Source organism: Oncorhynchus masou, chromosome 33 (assembly GCF_036934945.1).
Source record: "Oncorhynchus masou masou isolate Uvic2021 chromosome 33, UVic_Omas_1.1, whole genome shotgun sequence".
Lineage (NCBI taxonomy): Eukaryota > Metazoa > Chordata > Actinopteri > Salmoniformes > Salmonidae > Oncorhynchus > Oncorhynchus masou.
In genome coordinates, this window is record NC_088244.1 from 38,632,189 (window position 1) to 38,658,238 (window position 26,050).

Consider the following 26,050-nt stretch of genomic DNA (forward strand, 5'->3'; position numbering starts at 1 on the left):
CATAATTGTCCTTTCTCATGATGCCATATCTTTTGTGAAGTGCACCAGTCCCTCCTGCAGCAAAGTACCCCCACAACATGATGCTGCCACCCCCATGCTTCACAGTTGGGATGGTGTTCTTTGGCTTGCAAGCCTCCTCCTTTTCCTCCAAACATAACGATGGTCATTATGGCAAAACAGTTCTATTTATGTTTCATCAGACCAGAGGACATTTCTCCAAAAAGTATAATCTTTGTCCCCATGTGCAGTTGCAAACCGTAGTCTGGCTTTTTTATGGCGGTTTTCGAGCAGTGGCTTCTTCCTTGCTGAGCGGCCTTTCAGGCTATGTTTATATAGGACTCGTTTTACTGTGGATATAGATACTTTTGTACCTGTTTCCTCCAACATCTTCACAAGGTCCTTTGCTGTTGTTCTGGGATTGATTGATTGAACGCGTCTCCTTCCTGAGCGGTATGACGGCTGCGTGGTCCCATGGTGTTTATACTTGCGTACTATTGTTTGTACAGATGAATGTGGTACCTTCAGGCATTTGGAAATTGCTCCCAAGGATCAACCAGATTTCTGGAGGTCTACACATTTTTTTCTGAGGACTTGGCTGATTTATTTTGATTTTCCCATGATGTCAAGCAAAAGAGGCACTGAGTTTGAAGATAGGCCTTGAAATACATCCACAGGTACACCTCCAATTGACTGAAATTATGTAAATTAGCCTATCAGAAGCTTCTAAAGCCATGACGTCATTTTCTGGAATTTTCCAAACTGTTTAAAGGCACAGTCAACTTAATGTATGTAACCTTCTGACTTTGTGATACAGTTGTCAGAAACTTTGTGATACAGTTGTCTGTAAACAATTGTTGGAAAAATGACTTGTGTCATGTACAAAATAGACGTCCTAACCGACTTGCCAAAACTATAGTTGGTTAACAAGAAATCTTCGGAGTGGTTGAAAAACGTGTTTTAATGACTCCAACCTAAGTGTATGTAAACTTACGACTTCAACTGTATATACTTGTATATACGTGGATTTAACATTTAAAAAACATAGATGAGCTGGTTAAGAAGCTAGGATTTAAAGTTTGCTTTTTCAGTAGGAAGCAGATTATTCAGTCAACCTTTTAATCTGTTCTTGATTTATGGTGATATTATTTATCAAAGTGCAGCTGCTATTACTCTCAAACCTTTGGATGCCATCTACCATAGTGCCCTTCATTTTGTTACAGGCGACAGTTTTGATACTCATCACTGTATCCTGTATGAAAAGGTTGGCTGGACTTCGCTAAAAACCTGTAGATCTCTACATTACTCTCTTTTTGTTTACAAGGCCCTACTTCATAAACTTCCATCTTATCTAACTTTGCTGTTGAAGTATTGAACCCCGAGTTGCCTCGTTTTCAACATTTCGTCACTGTCAAAATAAAGGTTAAATATTATAATAGAAAAATAACATTTGTTACAAACTGTCTGACATGTATGGTTTCTCACAAACAATCTAGTGTATTTAGCATTTTAGAACGTCCTATTCTTATATGAGACTTGTTACAAAACTACATTCTACAGTATACAGTGCACTCAGAAAGTATTCAGACCCCTTGATGTTTTCCACATTTTGCTACTTTACAGCCTTATTCTAAAATGGATTAATTTGTTTTTGTCCCTCATTAATCTACACACAATACCTCATAATGACACAGAAAAAAAATGTTTTTTAGAAAATGTTGCAAATTTATAACAAAAAAACAGAAAAATCACATTTTCATCAGTGTTCAGACCCTTTACTCAGTACTCTGTTGAAGCACCTTTGGCAGCGATTAAAGCCTTGAGTCTTCTTGGGTATGATGCTACAAGCTTGGCACACCTGTATTTGGGGAGTTTCGACCAATCTTCTCTGCAGATCCTCTCAAGCTCTGTCAGGTTGTACAGGGAGCGTCACTGCACTGCATTCCAGCATTTTCTTGGCTGTGTGCTTAGGGTCCTGAGCACTCTGGAGCAGGTTTTCATCAAGGATCTCTCTGTCCTATGCTCTGTTCATCTTTCCCTCGATTCTGACTAGTCTCCCAGTCCCTCCTGCTGAAACTTCCCCACAGCATGATGTTGCCACCACCATGCTTCACCGTAGGGGTGGTGCCAGGTTTCCACCAGATGTGACATTGGCATAGTGGCCAAAGAGTTCAATCTTGGTTTCATCAGACCAGAGAATCTTGTTTCTCATGGTCAGAGTCCTTTACTTGCCTTTTGGCAAACTCCAAGTGGGCTGTCATGTACCATTTACTGAGGAGTGGCTTCCGTCTGGCACTCTACCATAAAAGCCTGATTGGTGGAGTGCTGCAGAGATGGTTGTCCTTCTGGAAGGTTGTCTCATCTACAAAGAGGAACTAGAGCTCTGTCACAGTGACTGTCACAGTCACCTCCCTGACCAAGGCCCTTCTCCCCCAATTGCTCAGTTTGGCTGGGCCGCCAGCTCTTGGAAGTGTCTTGGTGGTTTCAAACTTCAGCCATTTATTAAGAATGATGGAGGCCACTGTGTTCTTGGGGACCTGCAATGCTGCAGAAATGTTTAGGTACCCTTCCCCAGATCTGTGCCGCGACACAATCCTGTCTCGGAGCTCTACAGACAATTCCTTCGACTTCGTGGCTTGGTTTTTGCTGTGGGGCCTTATATAGACAGGTGTGTGCCTTTCCAAATCATGTCCAATCAATTGAAATTAACACAGGTGGACTTCAATGAAGTTGTTGAAACATTTTAAGGATGATCAATGGAAACAGGATGCACCTGAGCTCAATTTCAAGTCTCAGAGCAAAGGTTCAGAATACTTAAATCTAGCTCCCTGCACAATTCCTATGGCTTCCACTTGGTGTCAGCACTCAATGTTCAAGGCTTCATGCTCGTTTCTTCCAAAACGAGTAAGAATAATGAGTTTTACTACAGGGACACAGTCTTGTAAATGTGTGTATGCGTTCACGATGAAGAGAAGATGCATCTGCTAATATCGTTTTCCTATTGAACATACTTATTCTTTCCGTATAGCTTGATTACATTTTAGGGTATCTGAGTAGTCAATAGAAACGTATTTTGACTTGCTTTAACAAAGTTTAGCGGTAGATTTTTTGGGATTCCTTTCTCTGCATGTTGAACGAGTGGATTACTCAAGTCGATGGTGCCAACTAAACTGACATTTTGGGATATAAAGATGGCTTTATCTAACAAAATGACACTACATGTTATAGCTGGGACCCTTTGGATGACAAATCAGAGGAAGATTGTCAAAAACTAAGTGAATATTTAATCTCTATTTGTGAATTTATGAAACCTGTGCCGGTGGATAAATATTTTTATGTGGGGCGGTGTCCTCAAACATCGCATGCTTTCGCTGTAATGGCTACTGTAAATCAGACAGTGCCGTTAGATTAACAAGAATTGAAGCTTTCAACTGATTTAAGCTTTCAACTGTAGGTATGTACCTACATGTTTAATATCAATATTATTTCTGATTATTTATTTGAAATGCGCGCCCTCTAGTTTCACCGGAAGTTGTCCCCTAGCGGGACCCCGAGCCCTGAGACGTTTTTAAGAGGATTTATGTAAATAAGGTATGTTTTTTACATTTTTTTATAAATATTTTTTTTATAAATAACATCTGTTTTCACTTTGTCATTGTGGGGTATTGTGTGTAGATTGATGGGGAAAAACATTTATTTAATAAAATTTAGAATAAGACTAACTTGTTTTTTGGGGGGAAAAGGCAAGGGGTCTAAATACTTTCCGAATGCACTGTATGTGGTTTGTTAGATCTGACGTGGTTTGTCTGGTACTTGTCTGGTGCATGTTGCTATATGTAGAGTTACCTGAATACTTTCCCCCCTTGCTCCTCTTGATGAAGCAGAGGATGAGCAGTACCAGCAGCAACAGCACGATGGCGCTCACGAGCCCAATGAACCAGCCCTGAGTAGCAAAGCCTGTCTGCACATCCACCACTCCTACAGAGAGAGAGAGAGAGAGAGAGAGAGAGAGAGAGAGAAAGAGAGAGAGAGAAAAGAGAGCGCGAGAGAGCAGGGAGGGAGGGATCGGAGAGAGAGGGATGGGGGATGAAAGAAAGGATGAAAGGAAGAGAAGAGATTAAGAAGAGAGAGAGTGGATCTGGAGCTTACACACGGGGGCTCAGTCGACACACACACACACACACACACACACACACACACACACACACACACACACACACACACACACACACACACACACACACACAACCTAACAAGACATTACACTAGAGATGTAGGCAATACAGTCCAATGCCCCAAACAAATACCACTAACGGAGCATTTCATTTAGCAGCTGAAAGCTTTGCAATTTAGTCTCCTTCATCTAAGACATGTAAACAAAAAAAGCACTTCACACCGATAGAGCTGCAGCAGTGGGCCCAGAGGAGTGTGTGTGTGTGTCAGGGGAGGCTGGTGGGGGGAGCTATAGGAGGACGGGCTCATAGTAATGGCTGAAATGAAATACATGGAACGGTATCAAACACAAACATATGAAAACCACGTTTGACTCCGTTCCATTTATTCCATTCCAGCCAATACAATGAACCCGTCCTATAGCTCCTCCCATCAGCCCCCTCTGGTGGGCCTGCCTGCGTCATTGTGTGTGTTTTTTCTTACTACCTGCACCATCGGTTCTGATCTCAGAAGATGTTGTTGTTGAAAGTGAATCATGTGTGCGGTGTGTATTTAGGTGTGTATCTAGATGTGTGTGTGCTACTGTAGGTCTACCTGCTCCCTCTGTCCTGATCTCCGTCCCCCAGAAAGTGTTGTTGTTGAAAGTGAATCATGTGCGCGGTGTGTATTTAGGTGTGTATCTAGGTGTGTGTGTGTGCTACTGTAGGTCTACCTGCTCCCTAGGTCCTGATCTCCGTCTCCCAGAAGGTGTTGTTGTTGAAAGTGAATCATGTGTGCGTGCGGTGTGTATTTAGGTGTGTATCTAGGTGTGTGCGTGCTACTGTAGGTCTACCTGCTCCCTCTGTCCTGATCTCTGTCTCCCAGAAGGTGTTGTTGCTGAAGGTGAATCATGTGTGCGTGCGGTGTGTATTTAGGTGTGCTACTGTAGGTCTACCTGCTCCCTCTGTCCTGATCTCCGTCTCCCAGAAGGTGTTGTTGCTGAAGGTAAATCTGAGCCGGTACTGTGATCCTGGGGTTAGACCCTTCAGCTGGTAGAATGACTGGGACGAGTTCAGCTTCTCAGACTGCTTCCACTTTCCACCGCCTGGAGAGAAAATAAACCCTTTATTTGTTTACTCTATTCCTTCTATGTATTTATTCAGTAAAAAAATGAGAGGGTGGTTCACACATGTAAATAGACAAAATATATACACCACCGTTCAAAGGTTCTGAGGTTTTTGAAAGAAAAGCACCTTTTTTTGTCCATTAAAATAACATCAAAATGATCAGAAATACAGTGTTAATGTTGTAAATGACTGTAGTAGCTGGAAACGGCAGATTTTTTTATGGAATAACTACACAGGCGCACAGAGGCCCATTATCAGCAACCATCACTCCTGTGTTCCAATGGCACGTTGTGTTAGCTAAATTAAGTTTATAATTTTAAAAGGCTAATTGGTCATTAGAAACCCCTTTTGCAATTATGTTAGCACAGCTGAAAACTGTTGCCTTGTTAAAGAAGCAATAAAACTGTCCGCCTTTAGACTAGTTGAGTATCTGGAGCATCAGCATTTGTGGGTTCGATTACAGGCTCAAAATGGCCAGAAACAAATAACTTTCTTCTGAAACTCATCAGTCTATTCTTGTTCTGAGAAATGAAGGCTATTACATGTGAGAAATTGCCAAGAAACTGAAGATCTAGTGTACTACTCCCTTCACAGACCAGAGCAAACTGGCTCTATCCAGAATAGAAAGAGGAGTGGGAGGTCCCGGTGCACAACTGAGCAAGAGGACAAGTACATTAGTGTCTAGTTTGAGAAACAGACGCCTCACAAGTCCTCAACTTGCAGCTTCATTAAATAGTACCCGCAAAACACCAGTCTCAACGTCAACAGTGAAGAGGCGACTCGGGATGCTGGCCTTCTTGGCAGAGTTCCTCTGTCCAGTGTCTGTGTTCTTTTGCCCATCTTAATCTTTTCTTTTTATTGGCCAGTCTGAGATGTGGCTTTTTCTTTGCAACTCTGCCTAGAAGGCCAGCATCCCAGAGTCGCCTCTTCACTGTTGACGTTGAGACAGGTGTTTTGCAGGTACTATTTAATGAATCTGCCAGTTGAGGACTTGTGAGGAGGGAGAACAGGCTCATTGCAATGGCTGAAATGGAATACATGGAACGGTATCAAACACATCAAACATATGGAAACCACGTTTGACTCCGTTCCATTTGTCCCATTCCAGCCAATACAATGAACCCGTCCTCCTATAGTTTCTCAAACTAAATACTCTAATGTCCTTGTCCTCTTGCTCAGTTGTGCACCAGGGCCTCCCACTCCTCTTTCTATTCTGGTTTGGGGTCAAATTTCTAAGTGACCCCAAACTTTTGAACGGCAGTGTGCCATAAAACAATATATATATATATATATATATATATATATATATATATATATTTTTTTTTTTTTTTTATGGCTTACAGACAGGGGAGTGAAAGAAATGACAAATGTGTTTGGTTTTCCCACAGGCATACTGTTGGTCGGCTGGTAGCTTACTGTTCTTGTTGAGGTACTGGACCTGGAAGCCCACACTCCTGTGTCTCTGGCCTGGCACCCAGCTCAGGTTAACACACTTCTCACCTACAGACAAGCTGATGTTGGACGGAGGAGCTGGAATGGGTTGAGAAGGAGTAATTACATTCCCTCTTACCCTCCTTCACAATCTCAAACGATCAGTCTTGCACCAACAAACGGAGCCGCATCCTGTTAGTGTTAACCAACTCGGTGTAATAATATGTATTAACCCCCTCATGCTCCACAATGTAACTACATTGTGATAAACACACCAGTAAACAGAATGTTTTAATGTCTGTTTTTGTGTGATGTTGAAGCCGATGACAAAATTCCACATCGCATGGACAATAAAGAAGAAAAATGGATCTAATTCTAATCCTCCTGCAGTTCTACCTCCGTCCAGCGTGGTGGCGCCCTCCCTTGTAATGGGCTCTCCGTCCCCGGCCGAGGTGCGGCCCCTCAGGTAGAAGCGGTAACGGCTCTTGGGGTCCAGCTGCTTCAGGGTCAGTTTGGTCAGCGTGTGGTCGTCTATGGTCTCCACCTGCACCGGGCTGTCATCACTCTCCACAACTACAAACAAACAAAAAAAGAGATAGAGGAACAGTCAACCAATCACGGTCCATCAATTATGTTACAGGTCTGTCTCTGATGTCGAGACGCATGCGGTCTCCGAGCGGGAAAATGTATGCCGGCGGAGAGACTACCTTGGACTTAACCTACAACATTTGAAGTTTGCCTCGGAATTAGTCCACTGGATGTTGATTTAGCACTGACGCTCTGAGTCTGAAGTATGGACGGCAAACGACTGATTGATTGATTGATTGATTGATAGTATTACCACTAGCCATCTCCGGTAGTGACCGGTGGTAAATCAACAACATGTCAGTGTCACCGACGTTCAGTGAGAAGATGGCTACGGACTCGCCGAGATGCATTAGTGTCTTTTACAAGGCAGAGAAGCATGTATAATGAAGGTGCATAGATGACAAAGGTGGAAAGATATCCAGAACGAGGGAGAGGTAAAGAAAGACACCCACTCTGTTGATACTGCAGCAGGTATCCTTTGAGAACCCCGTTGGGATGAGCAGGGGGGTCCAGTGAAGGGTCATCTCTGTCTCTGCAGGGCTTTCCAGGTGGAGAGACATGGGGGGGCCAGGAGCTGACGGGGACACAGGCGCGCTTGATTATATACGCTTCCACTGCAGTGCAAACTATCTCGATCTGTCTCCATTACTCACGCATCAAAGGCCATTCTTGTATTTAGTTTCAAGTATCTCTTTTTGTGATCTTTTCACCCCCCCCCCAATGTAATGGCACTGTGCTTTATTTGACCTTTTTCTATGTCATCTATCCATTCTTTCCCATCTCCCTCCCTCATCTCTCCTGCTCCATTTACCTCTAGCTCAAAATGCCACCCTCCCCTCCTCTCACTACACCACCTCCCTTCCACCTCCCCCCTCCCTCCCTCTCCCTTCTTTCTCTCACCTCCCTCGTCGGTACTGAAGGACAGGGGGGGGTCGGAGGGGGGCCCCTCTCCCTTGCTGTTGAACACAGTGACTGTGAGGGCATAGTGGGAGTAGGGTCTAAGGCCCCCCAGGACCCTCTTCTCCTCATTGGCCCCTGTCTCCACCACCATGCTGCTCTCCGGCTCTCTGGCCCTCCGACCCCGGTGGTGGCCCCTGGAGCCGAACCTTGTCAGGTGGATCTGGTGGATAGAAGGAGTTATAAAGGGTTAATAATGCTCTACGTAGCTCTATGTAGCTTTATGTTCGTGATGTGTAATGTTTGTGGCACCTAGAGCCAAACCTCGTCAGGAAGATCCCGGGGGGGGGGAGGTTATAATGGGTTATAAGGCTCTATGTAACCATAATGTAATGTTTATCTGACACACATAGTAGGGAAGGGGTCACAGGTGATAATGAGAAAAACGTAACTACTGAGTGCCAGAGCTGGACACAAACAATGAAGGACCTGCAAGTACCTTGTATCCCAGTAGGTGTCCTCTGACAGTATCTCTGTCCACTGCTGCCCATGTTACCCTGATGGCTGTACTGTTGAGCAGCACAACACCCACGTCCATAGGAGCCTCCAGGGGGACTGCAGGGAGGGGGAGGGAGGGAGGGAGGGAGGGAGGGAGGGAGGGAGGGAGGGAGGGAGGGAGGGAGGGAGGGAGGGAAATGAGGGAGGGAGGGAGGGAGGCGAGAGAGACATTATCTTGCTCAGCATCATAATCACTTGAATGATTATTATTGTATTGTTTACCAGTATGCCTAAACACAATAGACTAATTGATAGTCATTAGAGGGAGATAAAGAGGAGAGCAGGAACAAGAGAAAGAAAGAGAACAGGAACGAGAGGAAAAGAGGACAGAGAAAGGCTTGATTAGATATTACACTGTGAGTGTAATGTTTACGGTTCATTTTTATTGTTTATTTCACTTTTGTATATTATCTACTTCACTTGCTTTGGCAATGTTAACATATGTTCCCCATGCCAGTAACGCCCCTTGAATTGAATTGAGAGAGCGAGGGAAAGAGAGAGTAGGGGATAGAGGGAGAGGGAGAGAGAAAGAGAGAGATGAGAAAGAGAACAGAGAAAGAGGAAGAGACAGAAAGAGAGAAGATAAAGAGATAGATAGAGAGTCTGTGAGAGAGTCAGAGAGAGTGATAAAGAAAAAAGATAGAGAGGGGAGAGTGAGAGAAAGAAAGAGAGATCATTAAAGAAAGACAGAATTCTAAAACAACATCTCACCATTCTCTCCAGAGTAGCCAATGACAGGGTCTGGCTCAGGTCCCTCCCCTTTCTGATTGACAGCCTGTACTTTGATCTCGAAGGCTGAGAAGTTGCCCACTTCAGTAACAATGTACGGTGGCTCAGTGGTGACATTAGAGTACCAGGTGGGGCCGTCACCTACTACCCTCCTCCAGAACACCTTGTACTGGAACTCCGGTCCGTTGAACACACGCCTGTCCATTTCCTGTGACAGACCGGGACAGGAGCCAATAAGAATGTGAGTACACACATCCCCTTATGGGATGAACTTCAGGTACACAAGTTTAGCCTACCATTTTCGGCCTTTTCAACGTTTTTCTCCCATTCTTTCTTAATTAACACATTTTCCAGTTTCGGTGGAACATTCATGTAGGTGACAGAACAGTCTAACATAAGAAAGAGTCTTACCTCCCATGTGATGACCAGGGTGTCTGGGTCTGTAGACTCACTCCTCACATCCTCAGGGTTGTTGTCTGGAGCTGTGGAGTGGGGAAAGGGGTGGAATCCCAAATCAGATATGCAGAGTTGGGTAGGTTACTTTCTAAATGTCATTACAGTTACTAGTTACCTGTCCAAAATTGTAATCAGTAACTTCATTTTTGGATTACCCCAAATCTGATTAGTTCCCTCCCAGTTCAAGTTACCCATGGCAGTTAACCCTGGCTGGTCTCCCATCCCCAACGGTTCTCAGGTGATCCAAGTGCTTGTAAAGGGATCAATGTTTTCCCTCTCCCCTGCTTACCTACATCAAGGACTCTCTGGAAGCAGGCCTCATGCGTCCATCAACCTCCCCGGCGGGAGCAGGGTTTTTCTTTGTGGCCAAGAAAGATGGTGGGTTACGTCCTTGCATCGACTACCGGGGACTCAATGACATAACCGTCCGTAACCGTTACCCGCTACCCCTTATGGCCACAGAGGAATTCAAACGAGTGTTTCAAGAGCTGCTCCAGGAAGCAGTTGTTTTCACTAAGCTTGACCTGCGGAAGCATACCATCTTGTGCGGATCAGACCTGGTGACGAGTGGACAGACCGCTTTCAACACGCCTACTGGTCACTATGAATACTTGGTGATGCCCTTCGGCCTGACCAACGCCCCAGCGGTGTTCCAAGCGCTCATAAACGATAGGGATATGCTTAACATATTTGTGTTCGTTTACTGGATGACATCCTCATCTTGAGAGCTCCCTTCAAGAACACACTAAGCATGTCAGACAAGTACTCAAACGCCTCCTGGACAGCCATCTGTAAAGTTAAGCTCCCGGAAAAATGTGAATTCCATTCATCCCGAGTACAATTCCTGGGATTTGTAGTGGAACCCGGTCGAATCCAAATGGACCCTAGGAAGGTAGGGGCGGTAGCGGATTGGCCCACCCCCAAATCCGTTAAGGATGTTCAGCGTTTCCTGGGCTTCACAAACTTTTACCGCAAGTTCATCAAGAACTTCAGTTTGGTGAATTCAGCTTTAACCAAAGGTGGCAATGCAAGGTTTTTTGGGGAAGAGAAGCTGAGACGGCCTTCCAAGGACTCAAGCAGCGCATCCTCTCTGCTCCCATCCTGATACTACCGACTACGGATGAACCATTTGTGGTGGAGGTAGACGCATCAGAGGTTGGTGTTGGAGCTGTCCTGTCTCAGAGGGGTGAAGACAAGAAGCTTCATCCGTGCGCTTTCTTCTCACACCGGCTTACCCCGACTGAGAGGAACTACGATGTGGGGGATCGTGAACTCCTAGCGGTTAAGATGGCATTGAAGGAATGGAGACACTGGCTCGAGGGGGCTTCTCACCCGTTTCAAGTGCTTACGGACCACGAAAATCTGGAGTATATCCAGCAGGCGAAGATTGAACTCTAGACAAGCTAGATGGTCTCTTTTCTTCAATCGATTCCAGTTTATCCTCACCTATCGGCCCGGGTCGAAGAATCTCAAACCGGATGCCCTGTCCCGAGTCTACGCTCCTGCCATTCGAGATGACACGGACATGCCTGTCCTTCCTGCTGCTAAGATTGTGGCTCCGATCTCGTGGCAAGTTGAGGATATCGTGAGACGTGCTCAAGCTAGCGAACCGGACCCTAAAGGAGGCCCTGCCAATCGGTTGTTTGTCCCCAAGGCAGTGAGGACTCAGGTCCTTCTGTGGGGGCACTCCTCTCGCCTCACCTGTCATCCGGGCGTAGGTCGCACCTTGGAGTTCATCCAGCGTAAGTTCTGGTGGCCTACCATAAGAGAAGACGTTGCCACTTTCGTCAATGCCTGCCCCGTGTGCTGCCAGGGCAAATCTTCTCACCTCCGCCCTCAAGGACTCCTTCATCCTTTACCTGTTCCCCACAGACCCTGGTCCCATATCTCATTGGACTTTATTACTGGACTTCCTCCATCCCATGGCAATACTACTATCCTAGTCATAATCGACAGGTTTTCAAAGGCGGCCAGGTTCGTCCCTCTGACTAAGTTACCTTCTGCCAAGGAAACGGCTGAGTTGGTAATTAATCATGTGTTCCGAGTCTTCGGCATTCCTCAAGATGTGGTTTCTGACAGAGGTCCCCAGTTCGCCTCAAGGTTTTGGAAGGCCTTCTGCCAACTCATGGGGGCTTCTGCCAGTCTATCTTCAGGGTATCATCCGGAGTCCAACGGCCAAACAGAGAGGATGAATCAAGAGCTGGAAACCACCCTCCGATGTATGACTCGTGACAACCCGTCCACATGGTCATCCTTTATTGTTTGGGCCGAATATGCACAACACCTTGCGCTCCTCCTCCACTGGTATGTCCCTGCACGAGTGTCAGTTTGGCTATGCTCCTCCATTGTTCCCGGACCAGGAGGCAGAAGTCAGAGTGCCTTCAGCCTTGAGGTTCGTCAGACGCTGTCGGCTTATGTGGAGGAAGACCCGTCTTAATCTGATGCCCCTCACAGAGGTATCAACAACAAGCCAACAGACGTCGCCGTCCCGGGCCTACCCTGCGCCCCGGCCAGAGAGTCTGGCTTTCCACAAGAGACTTACCTCTACGGGTGGAGTCTAAAAGTAATGTCCCAAAAATACATCGGTCCCTTCAAGGTTGCCAGGAGAGTTAACCCAGTTTCTTATCGCCTACACTTACCCAGATCCCTTAAGATTAATCCCACATTTCATGTGTCATTGTTAAAACCTGTTGTTTTTTCTCCCCTTGTCCCGGCAGACAGACCTCCCCCTCCGCCTCGTGTCATTGGAGGCCAGCCGGCTTATACCGTCCACCGGATACTGGATTCCGCGGGTGCAGCGGTCCTGGCAATCTGGTGGACTGGGAAGGCTACGGTCCTGAGGAGCGCTCCTGGGTTCCTGCCAAAGACATCCTGGACCCTGACCTCATTCGTCAGTTCAGGGTCCTCCACCCTGAGAGAGCTGGTAGGAACGTCAGGAGCCGTTCCTAGGGGGATTCTGTCAGGATTTGGCCAGGGTTGTTCCGGGTTTTTGTCAGTAGATGTCCCCATTGTGCTTTTTGTCCCTGTGTTTTTCCCTTGATCCCCATTATTGTTTGCACCTGTGTCTCGTTTCCCCTGATTGTATTTAAACCCTTTGTTTCCCTCAGTTCTGTTCTGTGTTTGTATGTTAGCACCCTGCCCTAGTGTTCTGTGTGCTCTTGTCGATTCCGGGTGACGTTCTTGTGGTATTCTGTTTTTTGTTTTTGTTTATTTTTGGTGAGTTTCTTTTGAGTTCTTTTGTGTTTTACCTACCACCTTTTGGATTTGCCATTTTTGTATTTTAGGATTTTTTCTTTATTAAATACACCGTCTTAAGTTCTGCTGTGTCTGCCTCATCTTCTGGGTTCTGCTGTCTATTCGTGGCTCAGTTGGTTAAGTGACTGTTTCTCACTCCGGAGACCCAGGTTCGAAACCGGGTCCTGACACTTTCAGTTACTTTTGGATTGCTCTCCCCTTAAGAGGCATTAGAAGAAGACAAAAAAAGGATCGATCAAACGTATTTGGTGTTTCATCATTAGTGGTCTCTGTCTTGCGGTCAGACTCGCTCAGGTGGAACAAACTTAAAACGTGTGTCTTTTTTCAATTCTGAATTGAATGTCATTGAGAAAACAGAAAGCTGCCATAATGTATTTTTTTGCAAGCATCCTTTCTGAATTTAAAAGTAATCCATGAAGTAATCATCTAGTTTTTCAAAAGTATCTGTAATCCGATTACAATATTTTTGCTGGTAACGTAACCGATTACTGTTAGTTTTTTGTAATCAGATTACATGCAATCAGTTACTCCCTGACACTGCAGATAGAGAATGTTTTGATGTTCAATCCATGTTAGGAAGGACTGTAGGTCTACAAGCAGATAATAATACAGTATAATCACTATTAGTCCAGGTTATAAACTCCCAAAAAAGACCATATTTTTCACTTTGATATTAAAATTGGCATACTTGTAAAAAAAAGGTGCCGTTTCATCAAAGCCTAAGGTCGGGCTTTGAGCCCCGTAGAGGTCAATCGTGAAAATGCATTTATCTGCATTTCGTTTGGTTCATGGCTTCTCCTGAGTTGGATCTATGTGGCCCCAAAATAGCTTAAAATATATGTATTGGTTTGGGGAAATAATTTAAAATCAGCAACCAAAACCATATGGAATTTCATTTTTTCCTTTATGATCGCAACAATGATGAGAAAACTTAAGAAATCGCAGTCAACTTTTGATTATGCATTTTTTATTTTTTATTAAGTGTTCCCTGAAGTCTACTGATTACAATGATACATCATGTGATGGTATTTACTGTGTCACTTTTAAGAAACATGACAGGGAACCATTGCACCGCATTTGGCAATTTACCTGTCTTACATCAGGTGGGAGGGGTGACAGTATCTGAGCTGTGTCCTTAAAAACATGCACCGATGTGCATATTTCAGGCAGCGCAATTGGGGAGATTTAAGACCAGTGGTTACACAGTTGGTCATGGCATGGATTTTGAGAATGGAAACGCAGCCTTATCCAGCCAAGTCTTTTATACACTCTGATGTCGTTTTTCCTGTGACTATGACAACAATAAGTCAGAACATTTGCTGTTTGTGCTGTCTGGGTCTCACAACCGTGGCTACATCTAAACCCGGCAACGGTTGGGAATCAATCAGAGCTGCGTTATGACACTATAACAGACTAAGTGTTGTTATTGAACCCACCTGGGTAGTGTTTACTGTGAACGTGATCTCTGCAAACGTCGGGGGGGAATGACTTTAAAAAGCTCATTGTCACCTGTCTAATACGATGCGAGAATGATGCCGACATGAAAAAGACTAGAAGAGGTGACCTGGGTAAGAGTGTGTCACACTCTAATCTAGGAATGGGAAAACTGAGATGCTGGATTAGAGACTTCTCATGTCTCTCTCTTCAGTGTCTCTTCTGCTCAGAAGTGTGTGTGTAAAACAAACCACACAAATAAGGGGTAAGCACAGAACATTTTTCAAACAGCTTTGAAAATGAAAGTATTTTGCTAGATGACAGCAGGAAAGGGAATGCCAAAATTGGGAATGTATTTAGTAGGAAGATGTAGTCCATGGATGTGCCGTGTGATCAAATAAACTCTGGTTCCACTGACTGTATGCTTCTGACTGCTAAAACACCCAACCTCCATTGAATAGCTTTGGTTCAGAGTTAGTTGGGAGCTAGTTTCCTAAACAGTGGTGATGGGCATTCCAGCTCTTTTCAGTGAGTCGGCTCGTTCGGCTCAGCTCACCAAAAAGAGGCGGCTCTTTTGGCTCCCAAACGGCTCTTAAAATGTTTTTTGTTGTTGTATTTTTTCAAGTCAAACAGTTTGCGATAGTTTGACTATGATTGGTATTAAAACAATTCTAATTCAATTATTAAATTAAATCATACTCTACCTTCACCACAACGCATTTAAAAATGCATTGGTTTGTTATGACAAAGAATGATATTAAACATTTGCATTTAAAGTATAACTTTAATGTATATAAACAAAGGGCATATAAATCTAACCATTCAAAATGAATACAATCTGAACAGCATAATAGAATATTGCAACATATCAAAGAAAAATAAATAACATTTTGCAAAACTGCAGCATCCCACAAATTGAAATAAATGTAAAAAAGAAGGATGCTATAACACTCGTGCATTTAAAGTAGAACTTTTTTAATGTATAGAAACAAAGTGCAAATAAATGTAACAATTCAAAACGAATACAATCTGAACAACATAATAATAGAATATTGCACCATATCAAAGAAAAATGTATAACAGTGCAAAACTGCAGCATCCCACTTAAAACATTAAACTGGTCCCTCTTTTCTCTCTCTTCTTTATTGCCATGTTATAACCAGCAGCACACAGCAATGCTGACTATGTTTTGCATTTATGAGAGATTTGCATTCAGAAATACAAGCTGCCTCACTTTCGAGGGGCTGATGCGGTTTCTTCACTCAGTAATTATTTGTCCCCTTTTCGAGAAAACCCTGTAACGGTTTTCTTGTGGTGAAGGAGAGGCGGACCAAAACACAGCGTGATGGTTATTCATGTTTAATTTATAAAGACACTATACATGAATAAACTAACAAAACAAGAAATGTGAAAAAACCAAAACAGCCCTATCTGGTGCAAACACAGAGACAGGAACAATCACCCACAAACACACAGTGAAACCCAGGCTACCTAAGTATGATTCTCAATCAGAGACAACTAATGACACCTGCCTCTGATTGAGAACCATACTAGGCCGAAACATAGAAATACCCAAATCATAGAAAAACAAACATAGACTGCCCACCCCATCTCACGCCCTGACCATACTAAATAATGACAAAACAAAGGAAATAAAGGTCAGAACGTGACAGACCCTCTCAGAGGGAACGGATGTGGCCACTATGCAGAGTCTCCCTGTCATGACTTTAGTAAGCCGTGTGTCGACAGAGGCCTTGTTCTTCCATCAGCTCAGAGGTTCTGCAGATCTTTGGATCTGGAGGGGCTCCTCCAAATCAAGGCATCGGACCTGCTTCTGCTCCATATGGCATCTGCTGAGGGATTCAATGGAAAGAGAGAACAGTAACTTATTGACAACTGATAGTTCTGGATTAAATCTAACTTCTTAAACCTGGGGTCAGGTTTAATTCCAGGTGCTTGACAATGGAAGCATGTGTTTATATTGGCATCCTTCTGTGGAACTTTCTGCTGCATCCCCAAATGTTCTCTTGTCAAACAGCATCTGTTTGTGGCACTACTGTACCTCTCTCCACTGGTGCTTCTGCTCCATCTGATTCCTCTTCTTCCTGTTGCCCCGGTGCCTGAGCCAGCTGACTGCTGGGGCTATTCTTTGAAGACCCTCATCAATCGCTCTGACATCACATGAAGGCTAACTTTGGTTATGTTGCGTTGCTGTGGGTCTGGCCACTCTCAACAGGAGTTCTCAGATGCCTACTTGACTGAGTGGATACATCTCCAGCAGTCAGTGGAGGTGCTGGCTTTCCACCACAGTTGTAGAATAAGTGATTTTGAAATCACTAGCAGGCCCGATGGAAAATGGCTAGTTCCATTTTCAATGCAATATCAATTTGGTCTTGTTTTGCTACCACATAAACTGGTCCAGCTAGCTTCACAGTTGGGTGCACACTATCACTAGCAGATGCCGGCTTGTGGGTGCACAGTTCGCAGGTTGTGCGTAGAACCGGCTTAATATGAGATTTTGTTTTGGCAAATTCTACACTAACATTGTCTACATTATTCAAATGCATCCAAGTGCTTCCGACTCATTTTCTAGCTGTTGTTTTCATAGCTGTCCTTCCTCTCTCTCTCCTCGGCTGCTAAGTGTGTGACTGTGAGTGAGTTGGCTTGGCTAGTTTCACTATATACTGTACAGTGGGTTCGGAAATGATTGATAAAGATGAGCAACAATTACTGTATAAAATAAATCATTCAAATACTGAGCTGTATTGTACGCACAAAAAAAATGGGAAATTATATTTCTTTATACTAATACAATTGATCAGATAAGAGATTTTGTTTCACAAGTAATACATTTTTCTCCTCAAAATGGTAAAGGGTCAAAATGATTGACATCCCTATTTTCAATTCCTTTTAATACTTCACCTTGCAAAGATATAATTTGTCTGCACTGGACTGCCCTCTTCAACTTAAAACCCTACGTTTTCATGATTCTGTATAGAGGTATGGTTCCCCTATTCCTCTATAAGATCCTCACACAATGTGTTCTCTAACTCAGAAAACATTTTTTAGAAAAAGGCTCAGTGCCTTTAACCTGGCAAGGTGAGATATTGAAAACATGGGTGTCAATCATTTTGACCCCTACCTATGAGATGAAAGAAGAAAAAATACTTGTTAAACAAAATCTCTTTCTCTGAGCAATTGTATTAGTAAAAAGATATAAAAATGTTTAGGATACAATATAGCTCAGTATTTGAATTATTCATTTTATACAGTAATTTTCACTCATCTTTAGAAAAGGTGTCAATCATTCCAGACCTCACTGTATATGGGAGATTAGGGCCATTGGAACATATCTCCATTGATAGATTTTTGGCAGTGAAATTGCAAGCAAACCTATTGTTTTTGATGTAATTTTTCTTTCTTTCTTATTATTCTACTTCGGTAATATCAAAGTATATCAACACTGCTACTCAGATACCAAAAACAGCACGGATTGGCCCATAGGTGGCGCTATAATAAGCATTCAAAGTCTAAGGCTCAGCCCCGTCGCCCCGTTTTTATGTACAACCACGAACCTTGGTATATCAGTGTTTCTCATCATAAGGAACGGATTTGCCTCAAAGACCCATAAGGTCCCAACATGTTCGATTTTTTCTCATGAACCCATAAATCCGATTGACTCGAACGTTTTTTTCATCACGTCAGTCTCTACCAAGTTTGAGTCGAGCGATACGTCAAAAGATGGAGGAGAAAACCTCAACCTTGTAAAAAAAAGTGCATCCTCAATATCTCTTCACTTAATCAACTTGAAACTTTGTGTTTTTTTAAATTAATTGTTACAAGTACACAAGGGAGGATGGAAAATGCTTTCCATGCAACTGTCTCTTTCAGCCTGCATATAAGCCATTACCCTTTACACTATATTTTTGTACTCATATTTATAAAATAATAACAATACATTTTTAAAGTAGAACAGGGGAATCTCTGTTGGATTGAACCTCTCTCCCTGTAAGTTAACTCATTACATTTCTTTTATAACTTTGTTGGCTCGCTACTAGTTTGAAGGGGTTCTGCCTAGTGTGAACACCTTCACCCATTGATTTAGAGATTTAATAAAAAGCTTATTGAGCAATAATCTCTTTATCACATGCGTATATGTTGTGACATAGTGATACAACGTTTTTTTTTAGTGGTGTAGAAATAAATCCTGATGCGTCCACCATCTGGTTTACAAAACAATATTTAAGTTGAGTGTGAAAAAGGTAACTTTGGAAACACCACTGAAAATACTTGTTTTTTTACTGGGATTTTTGATGTTTTTTTCCTCATTGTTGCGATCGTAAAGGTAAAATCAAAGAACATGTGGTTTAGGCTGTGGATTAAATGAGTTCCCCAAACCAATATATACATTTTAAGCTTTTTTTGGGGGCCATGTTGAATCAACACAGGAGAAGCCATGACCCAAAACTAAAATAGTATTCTTACCATTGACATATCTTCATGTCGACCTGAGGCATTGATAAAATGGCACTACATCAGGTTATGTTCATGTGTCCCAATCTTAATGCTTCTATACCAAGGTAAAGGACTATACAGCGAGTGCATATAGCCTAGATACTAGCGGATGTAAAGACTCTAGTGCATAACTTGAAACTACCAAGCGTTTCATTTTTTGACACACACACACACACACAAACACACTTGATAGGTGTGTCTAACCTTGAGGTGGCGTGCTGTGAAGGTCAGAAGGCGTGCTGGGATCACTCTTCCCGATGTCGTTGACGGAGATGACCCGGAAACGGTAGGACACATAGGGCTGCAGGGCAAGGTTCACACTCTCTTCGGTTCCACTGACACGTTTCAGCTCCTCCCAACCCCACTCGTTAGAAACATGATCCTTAAACTCCACCCGAAACTCTGGCGAGAAGGAAGGGGGAGAGAGAGAGAGAGAGCATCAGCCATCAGTGTCAATGCCACGAAGGAGAAGATATGAAGTAATATGTGACAATGGAGAAATCACAGTCCGTGTAACGAGATAGCAAGTTTTCATGTTCTCAGGAGAGATGCAATAATATAACATGATACGATTTGGGGTTGGTAATTCAAAACGCAAAGCCTCAAAGTGATCTGGTTATCAAAGGCAGGCAAGGCAGTGTCCATTCTGTCCCCAGACCCGGACAGCTGTGGTCATCTACACTGCAAACAACATTAGAAACAGGACCTCACTCTCCCATGGGGAGATACATGGTATGATGGCGATGGGTTTATAGTTAAAAGCCTCACCGTGGTCTAGTATCAATTGGACCTGGGTTCAAATAGTAAAGTTTGAATACTTTTAGCATTTGATTGAGCTTGCCTGGAGTGACAGATAGGCGGGCTTCGCAGTTTGCATTGGCTACAGTGTGCCAGGCCAGCGCAATCAAGAATTTGGAAGAAAAGAATCCTACTTGAACCCAGATCTAGTGTCAGTGTCAGTTGTGTATTTGTATCTTGTATTTATTATGGATCCCCATTAGCTGCTGCCAAGGCCCGAAAGCCCCTAATCCACCACTACCACATATATACAGTACAACATCCATGTGTGTGTGTGTGTGTGTGTGTATAGTGCGTATGCTATTGTGTGTGTGTGTATGCATTTGTCTGTGCCTGTGTTTGTGTTGCTTCACAATCCCCGCTGTTTGTGTTTTTTTATCTGTTTGTTTTACTGCTGGCATGAGTTACTTGATGTGGAATAGAGTTCCATGTAGTCATGGCTCTATTTAGTACTGTGCACCTTCTATAGTCTGTTCTGGACTTGGGGACCGTGAAGAGACTTCTTGAGGCATGTCTTGTGGGATATGCATGGGTGCCCGAGCTGTGTGCCAGTAGTTTAGACAGACAGCTCGGTGCGTTCAACATGTCAATACCTCTCATAAATAAAAGTAGTGATGAAGTCAATCTCTCCTCCACTTTGAGCCAGGAGAGATTGACATGCATATTATTAATATTAGCTCTCTGTGTACATCCAAGGGCCAGCCGTGCTGCCCTGTTCTGAACCAATTGCAATTTTCCTAAGTCCTTTTTTTGTGGCACCTGACCACATGACTGAACAGTAGTCCAGGTGCAACAAAACTAGGGCCTGTAGGACCTGCCTTGTTGACAGTGCTGTCAAGATAAGCAGTATCTTATCATGGACATACTTCTCCCCATCTTAGCAACTGTTGTATGTTTTGACCATCACAGTTCACAATCCAGGGTTACGCCAAGCATTTAGTCACCTCAACTTGCTCAATTTCCACATTATTTATTACAAGATTTAGTTGAGGTTCAAGTGAATGATTTGTACCAAATACAATGCTTTTAGTTTTAGAAATATTTAGGACTAACTTATTCCTTGCCACCCACACTCTGAAACTAACTGCAACTCTTTGTTAAGTTTTGCAGTCATTTCAGTCGCTGTAGTTGCTAACATGTATAGTATTGTGTTATCCGCATTCATACTGTAGACACTCTGGCTTTCCTCAAAGCCCATGGTAAATTCATTAGTAAAGATTGAAAAAAAAGTAAATGGGCCTAGACAGCAGCCTTGGGGAATTCCTGATTCTACCTGGATTATGTTGGCGAGGCTTCCATTAAAGACCCTCTGTGGGTTCTGTTAGACAGGTAACTCTTTATCCACAACATAGCAGGGGTTGTAAAAGCCAAAACACATACGTTTTGCCAGCAGCAGACTATAATCGATAATGTCAAAGGCCGCACTGAAGTTGGCTGTTGTGTTCATTCAGTATCATGTCTGTACCTATGACAGGGCTGTTGTGGTCATCTCCAGCGGTCCAGCTGAGAGTCACTCCACGGTCTTTAGGGTCAGAGACCTGGAGCTGGGTGGGAGGATCTGGACGGTCTGGAGAGGGGGGATGGGGGAGAAATCAATTTAGGGTTAACAGTTCAGCACGAGTTGAGGCATACAGCACAGTATCAACTTAACATTACATATTGAAAGAAAGAAACAAACGCTGTGGAAACCATACCACATGGTGTTATGGTTATCATATTTTCATATTTCCAAACCAACTGTAGTGGAAAATGTTTCTGAACTTACTAGAGCATACTGTAAGTTATACTTAGAGTACAGTGTGTACTGTACACAACATCAAAGTATTACTGCATAGTACAACACAACAGAGGTTTACCCCAATACCAAACATTTTGACATTCACATGGGACATTTCCAAACCAACTATATTGGAAAATGTATTGAAAAAACACAGCATTAATGCATCACTGCACAACAGTACAGTACAGAAGCACTGGCAGCATCATACCACATATGAGATTGAAATGGGACATTTCCATACCGACTAGCGTGATGGATCCGCTGGCCTCAGCCATATCCAGGTTAGTGATGACCTCACAGGTGTAAACTCCTTCGTCCTCGGTCTGCACGTTGGCCACGATCAGGTCGGGGCCCTCAAACGTGTACCTGGATATCGGGATTGTCATTGTCAGTACTGTCATCGCCGTCGTCATTATTATCGTCGCGTCGTCAGACGTATACCTTCACCGTAAATAATAATACGCGTAATACCGTAAAGAGCCGTACAGGTGCCGGTTTTCATGAAATTTCAGGACTTTTTAGAGTGTACTTTATTATTTTTTGTACTATTAAAAATCTTATTTTCCCTAACCCCTAACCCTTAAACTAACCCCAAAACCCTAGACCTTAAGTTTAAAATAGCATTTGAACAAAACATCCAGACTTTTCAAAAAAGTTCTTGTTTTCGTACCTTGTCAGGGCATTAAGGTGAAATGGTAGGACATTGGGGTCCTTACAATTTAGGAAAACAAGTGCACGCACGCACACACGGAGACAGACACACACTGGCACGTCCTTCTTAGTAACAGACTAAACATGTCCTTACTTGTCCTCAGCGTACGACTGCATTAGTTTCTGTCCACTCCTCCTCCATTGGATGTGTGGGGGGGTCAGTTTGGAGTCCACCTGAGCCAGGCAGGTAAATATGACCGTCTTCCCAGGCCTAACACGCAGGTCCCCGGGAGGAGACAGGATCACTGTCCTGTCTGAGAGAGAGAGAGAGAGAGAGAGAGAGAGAGAGAGAGAGAGAGAGAGAGAGAGAGAGAGAGAGAGAGAGAGAGAGAGAGAGAGGGTTATAGAGAGACAGGGTAAGATGACATGATTAGATACAGGGTTAGAGAGGGAGGCGAGAGAGAGAGAATTAGTGTGCATAAGTGTGTGCTGTGCATGTGATTGAATGAGTCAGCATGAGTCTATACTGTATGCGTTCATTTATGTATACATGTGCGTGTGTGTGTGTCCCTTTGTGTGATTCATGGCCTACTCACTCAGCACCTCCAGCTCAGCGTTGATTGACATGTTGGTGTTGCTGATGGAGCAGGTGTACAGGCCCTCGTCGTCGTGTGAGACGTTGGTGATCTGGAGGCTTCCATTGGTCAGCAGGTTAACCCTGGGGTCAGCCAGTAGAGACGCGCCATTGTCCACCTCCCTGGATAGGAAATACACAGAGGTACATAGAGATGACTATACAGGAAACACAGCCAGAGAGGATGGAAAAACCAAGAGCCAGAACTGTGATGCCCGTTAAAACAGACCAAGGTAGGATTTTGGCTGACCGTTTGCCAATGAGGAGAGTGACACATTTGTTCCTTGTTGGAAGATTTCTTTAAATCTAATTAAATAAGCTAGTTTCGTAGAAGAATAGAAACTAATACAGGCGTGTCTCACCATGTAACTTTAGGTCTGGGAGACCCAAAGGTCTGACAGTGTAGACCAGCCTTCTGTCCCTCTGTGACAGTGTATGTCTGTCCGTCCGCACTCAGGATCTGAGGCGGCAGCTCTGGAGCAGGATAGCAGGGAACGGGTTAATCAATGCGACCTACTTGTTGTTAACAAATACACCCCACACACACACACACAGAGAGCACCTCCTCACCAATGACAAAGATGTAGGTATTGACTAGGATGGTTCCGTGTTTGTTGTGGGCCTGACACTGGTAGACTGCTGTATCAGTGAAGACCACATCTCTCAGAATCAGAGCCTCATCTCTCACAGTACGCCTGGGGTCCAGGTCTATACCTGAACACACACAGCAAGTCAGCAAGACATTCTACCGAAGCACAATACTGACTGCCATATTACATACGAAAACTTCAGAGTTGGCAATAGCCCAAAGGCAGGAAATTCAAATGAGCAACCCAACCCTAAATTTGACCTATGTAGATCAGGAACAGCAGCAGGTGTAATACGCTGAGTTTTCAGTGAAACCTTGTAGTGTGTGTGTGATTCCTGACCTGTGATGGGATTTCCATTCATGCTCCAGGTGACAGCAGGAGAGGGAATGCCATCGGCCTTACAGTTCAGTCTCACTGTCTCTCCTGGGGCATAAAGCTGGCTCACGGGCTCCTTGGTCCAGTACGGAGCAGCTATGACAAAACACACAATACAACAACAGTATTATACACACCACAGTACTAGAAACAACAGCACACCACACAACAGTATACACATTACATGATACAGAATGCAATGATAAAGCATATGATAGTATTAAACAGATTAATATAGCATCAACACCCAATAGTATTACAAAAAAAACACATTAACAACAAGATCATGCGTAACAATCAACGCACATAGAACACATAGAACACACACAATACATAGAACACATAGAATACACATACCACATAGAATACACAGAAAACACAGAACACATAGAATACACATACCACATAGAATACACAGAAAACACAGAACACATAGAATACACAGAACACATAGAATACACATAACACATAGAATACACAGAACACATAGAATACCCATACCACATAGAATACACAGAAAACACAGAACACATAGAATACACAGAACACATAGAATACACAGAAAACACAGAACACATAGAATACACAGAACACATAGAATACACATACCACATAGAATACACAGAACACATAGAATACACAGAACACATAGAATACACAGAACACATAGAATACCCATACCACATAGAATACACAGAAAACACAGAACACATAGAATACACAGAACACATAGAATACACAGAACACATAGAATACACCGAACACATAGAATACACAGAACACATAGAACACATAGAGCCCATAGAATACACAGAACACACAGAACATATACAGAATATGCACAGAACACACAGAATATACACAGAACACATAAGAATATGCACAGAACACACACAGAACACATAGAATATATACAGAATACACAGAACATACACAGAATATGCACTGAACACACAGAGCACACAGCATATATACAGAACACACAGAACATACACAGAATACGCACAGAACACACATAATATATACAGAATACACAGAATATACACAGAACACACACAGAACGGAAACAACCTCAGCGTGAGTGTTTAGATAGCATATGTTCTGTACCTTCGACGCTGACGGTGTAGATGTGTGTGACCGTGCCCTGTGAGTTGTTGGCTGAACACTGGTATTCTCCCCCGTCGCTCTCTGAGATGTTACTGAAGCGCAGCAGGCGGTCAGACAGATCTCTGAGTGTACGAGACTCGGACAGCTGACCGTCCTTCCTCACCCACTGGACTGTAGGGGTAGGGCTGGAGGGGAAGAGAGAGAGAGAGAGAGAGAGAGAGAGAGAGAGAGAGAGAGAGAGAGAGAGAGAGAGAGAGAGAGAGAGAGAGAGAGAGAGATGGGTCAGGAAGAGGCAAGATGGGTCAAGAAGAGAAACGTCAAACAGGCTCACATTGTTTGACAGATGTAAGATAATATATGCGTACACACACACACACACAAAAATAAAGACAGAAAGAGAGTTAGATTTACAGGCCCTGGACGATGCACTCTAGCTCCAGGCTCTGGCCCCGGAGGGTGTGGTAAGTGCTGTGGGCCCCTGAGGGCCTCATCATCTGGGGTCTTCGGTTCCGCACCACTGAGTTAGCTGGAGATAGAGGGAGGGAGAGAGAGCGAGAGAGAGAGAGAGAGAGAGAGAGAGAGAGAGAGAGAGAGAGAGAGAGAGACAGAGAGACAGAGAGACAGAGAGACAGAGAGAGAGAGAGAGAGAGAGAGAGAGAGGGAGGGAGGGAGGGAGGGAGGGAGGGAGGGAGGGAGGGAGGGAGGGAGGGAGGGAGGGAGGGAGAAAGATGGCGGGATGGGAGAGGGAGGGAGGCAGAGAGAGAGAGGGGGTAGAGGGAGAGCGACAGAGGGAGGGAGGGAGAGGGATGGCGGGATGGGAGAGGGAGGTAGGCAGAGAAAACAGACAGGTTCATACATATGTATTAGTAATTGCAAGGTTGCCGAGAGCAGTGCAAAGGTGCTGATACAGCAGTCAAAGCACACACAGACAGACACTCACACTGCGTTTAACACACAAACTGAACTCTACCACTGG

General features: G+C 43.8%; 1 protein-coding gene across 1 annotated transcript in view; it reads right to left on the reverse strand.

Annotated features, from left to right (window-relative positions):
- The window catches only part of l1cama (L1 cell adhesion molecule, paralog a), an 83,969-nt gene that overhangs the window by 6,140 nt on the left and 51,779 nt on the right, over positions 1-26,050 (reverse strand). The window contains 20 exon segments of the mRNA XM_064957611.1: positions 3,844-3,975; positions 5,105-5,254; positions 6,693-6,806; positions 7,104-7,280; positions 7,748-7,804; positions 7,807-7,869; positions 8,196-8,415; positions 8,692-8,807; positions 9,462-9,687; positions 9,891-9,961; positions 19,344-19,541; positions 21,403-21,504; positions 21,959-22,083; positions 22,523-22,682; positions 22,965-23,125; positions 23,365-23,476; positions 23,573-23,716; positions 23,932-24,063; positions 25,075-25,259; positions 25,486-25,600. Coding sequence (XP_064813683.1) covers positions 3,844-3,975; positions 5,105-5,254; positions 6,693-6,806; positions 7,104-7,280; positions 7,748-7,804; positions 7,807-7,869; positions 8,196-8,415; positions 8,692-8,807; positions 9,462-9,687; positions 9,891-9,961; positions 19,344-19,541; positions 21,403-21,504; positions 21,959-22,083; positions 22,523-22,682; positions 22,965-23,125; positions 23,365-23,476; positions 23,573-23,716; positions 23,932-24,063; positions 25,075-25,259; positions 25,486-25,600 — 2,760 coding nt within the window.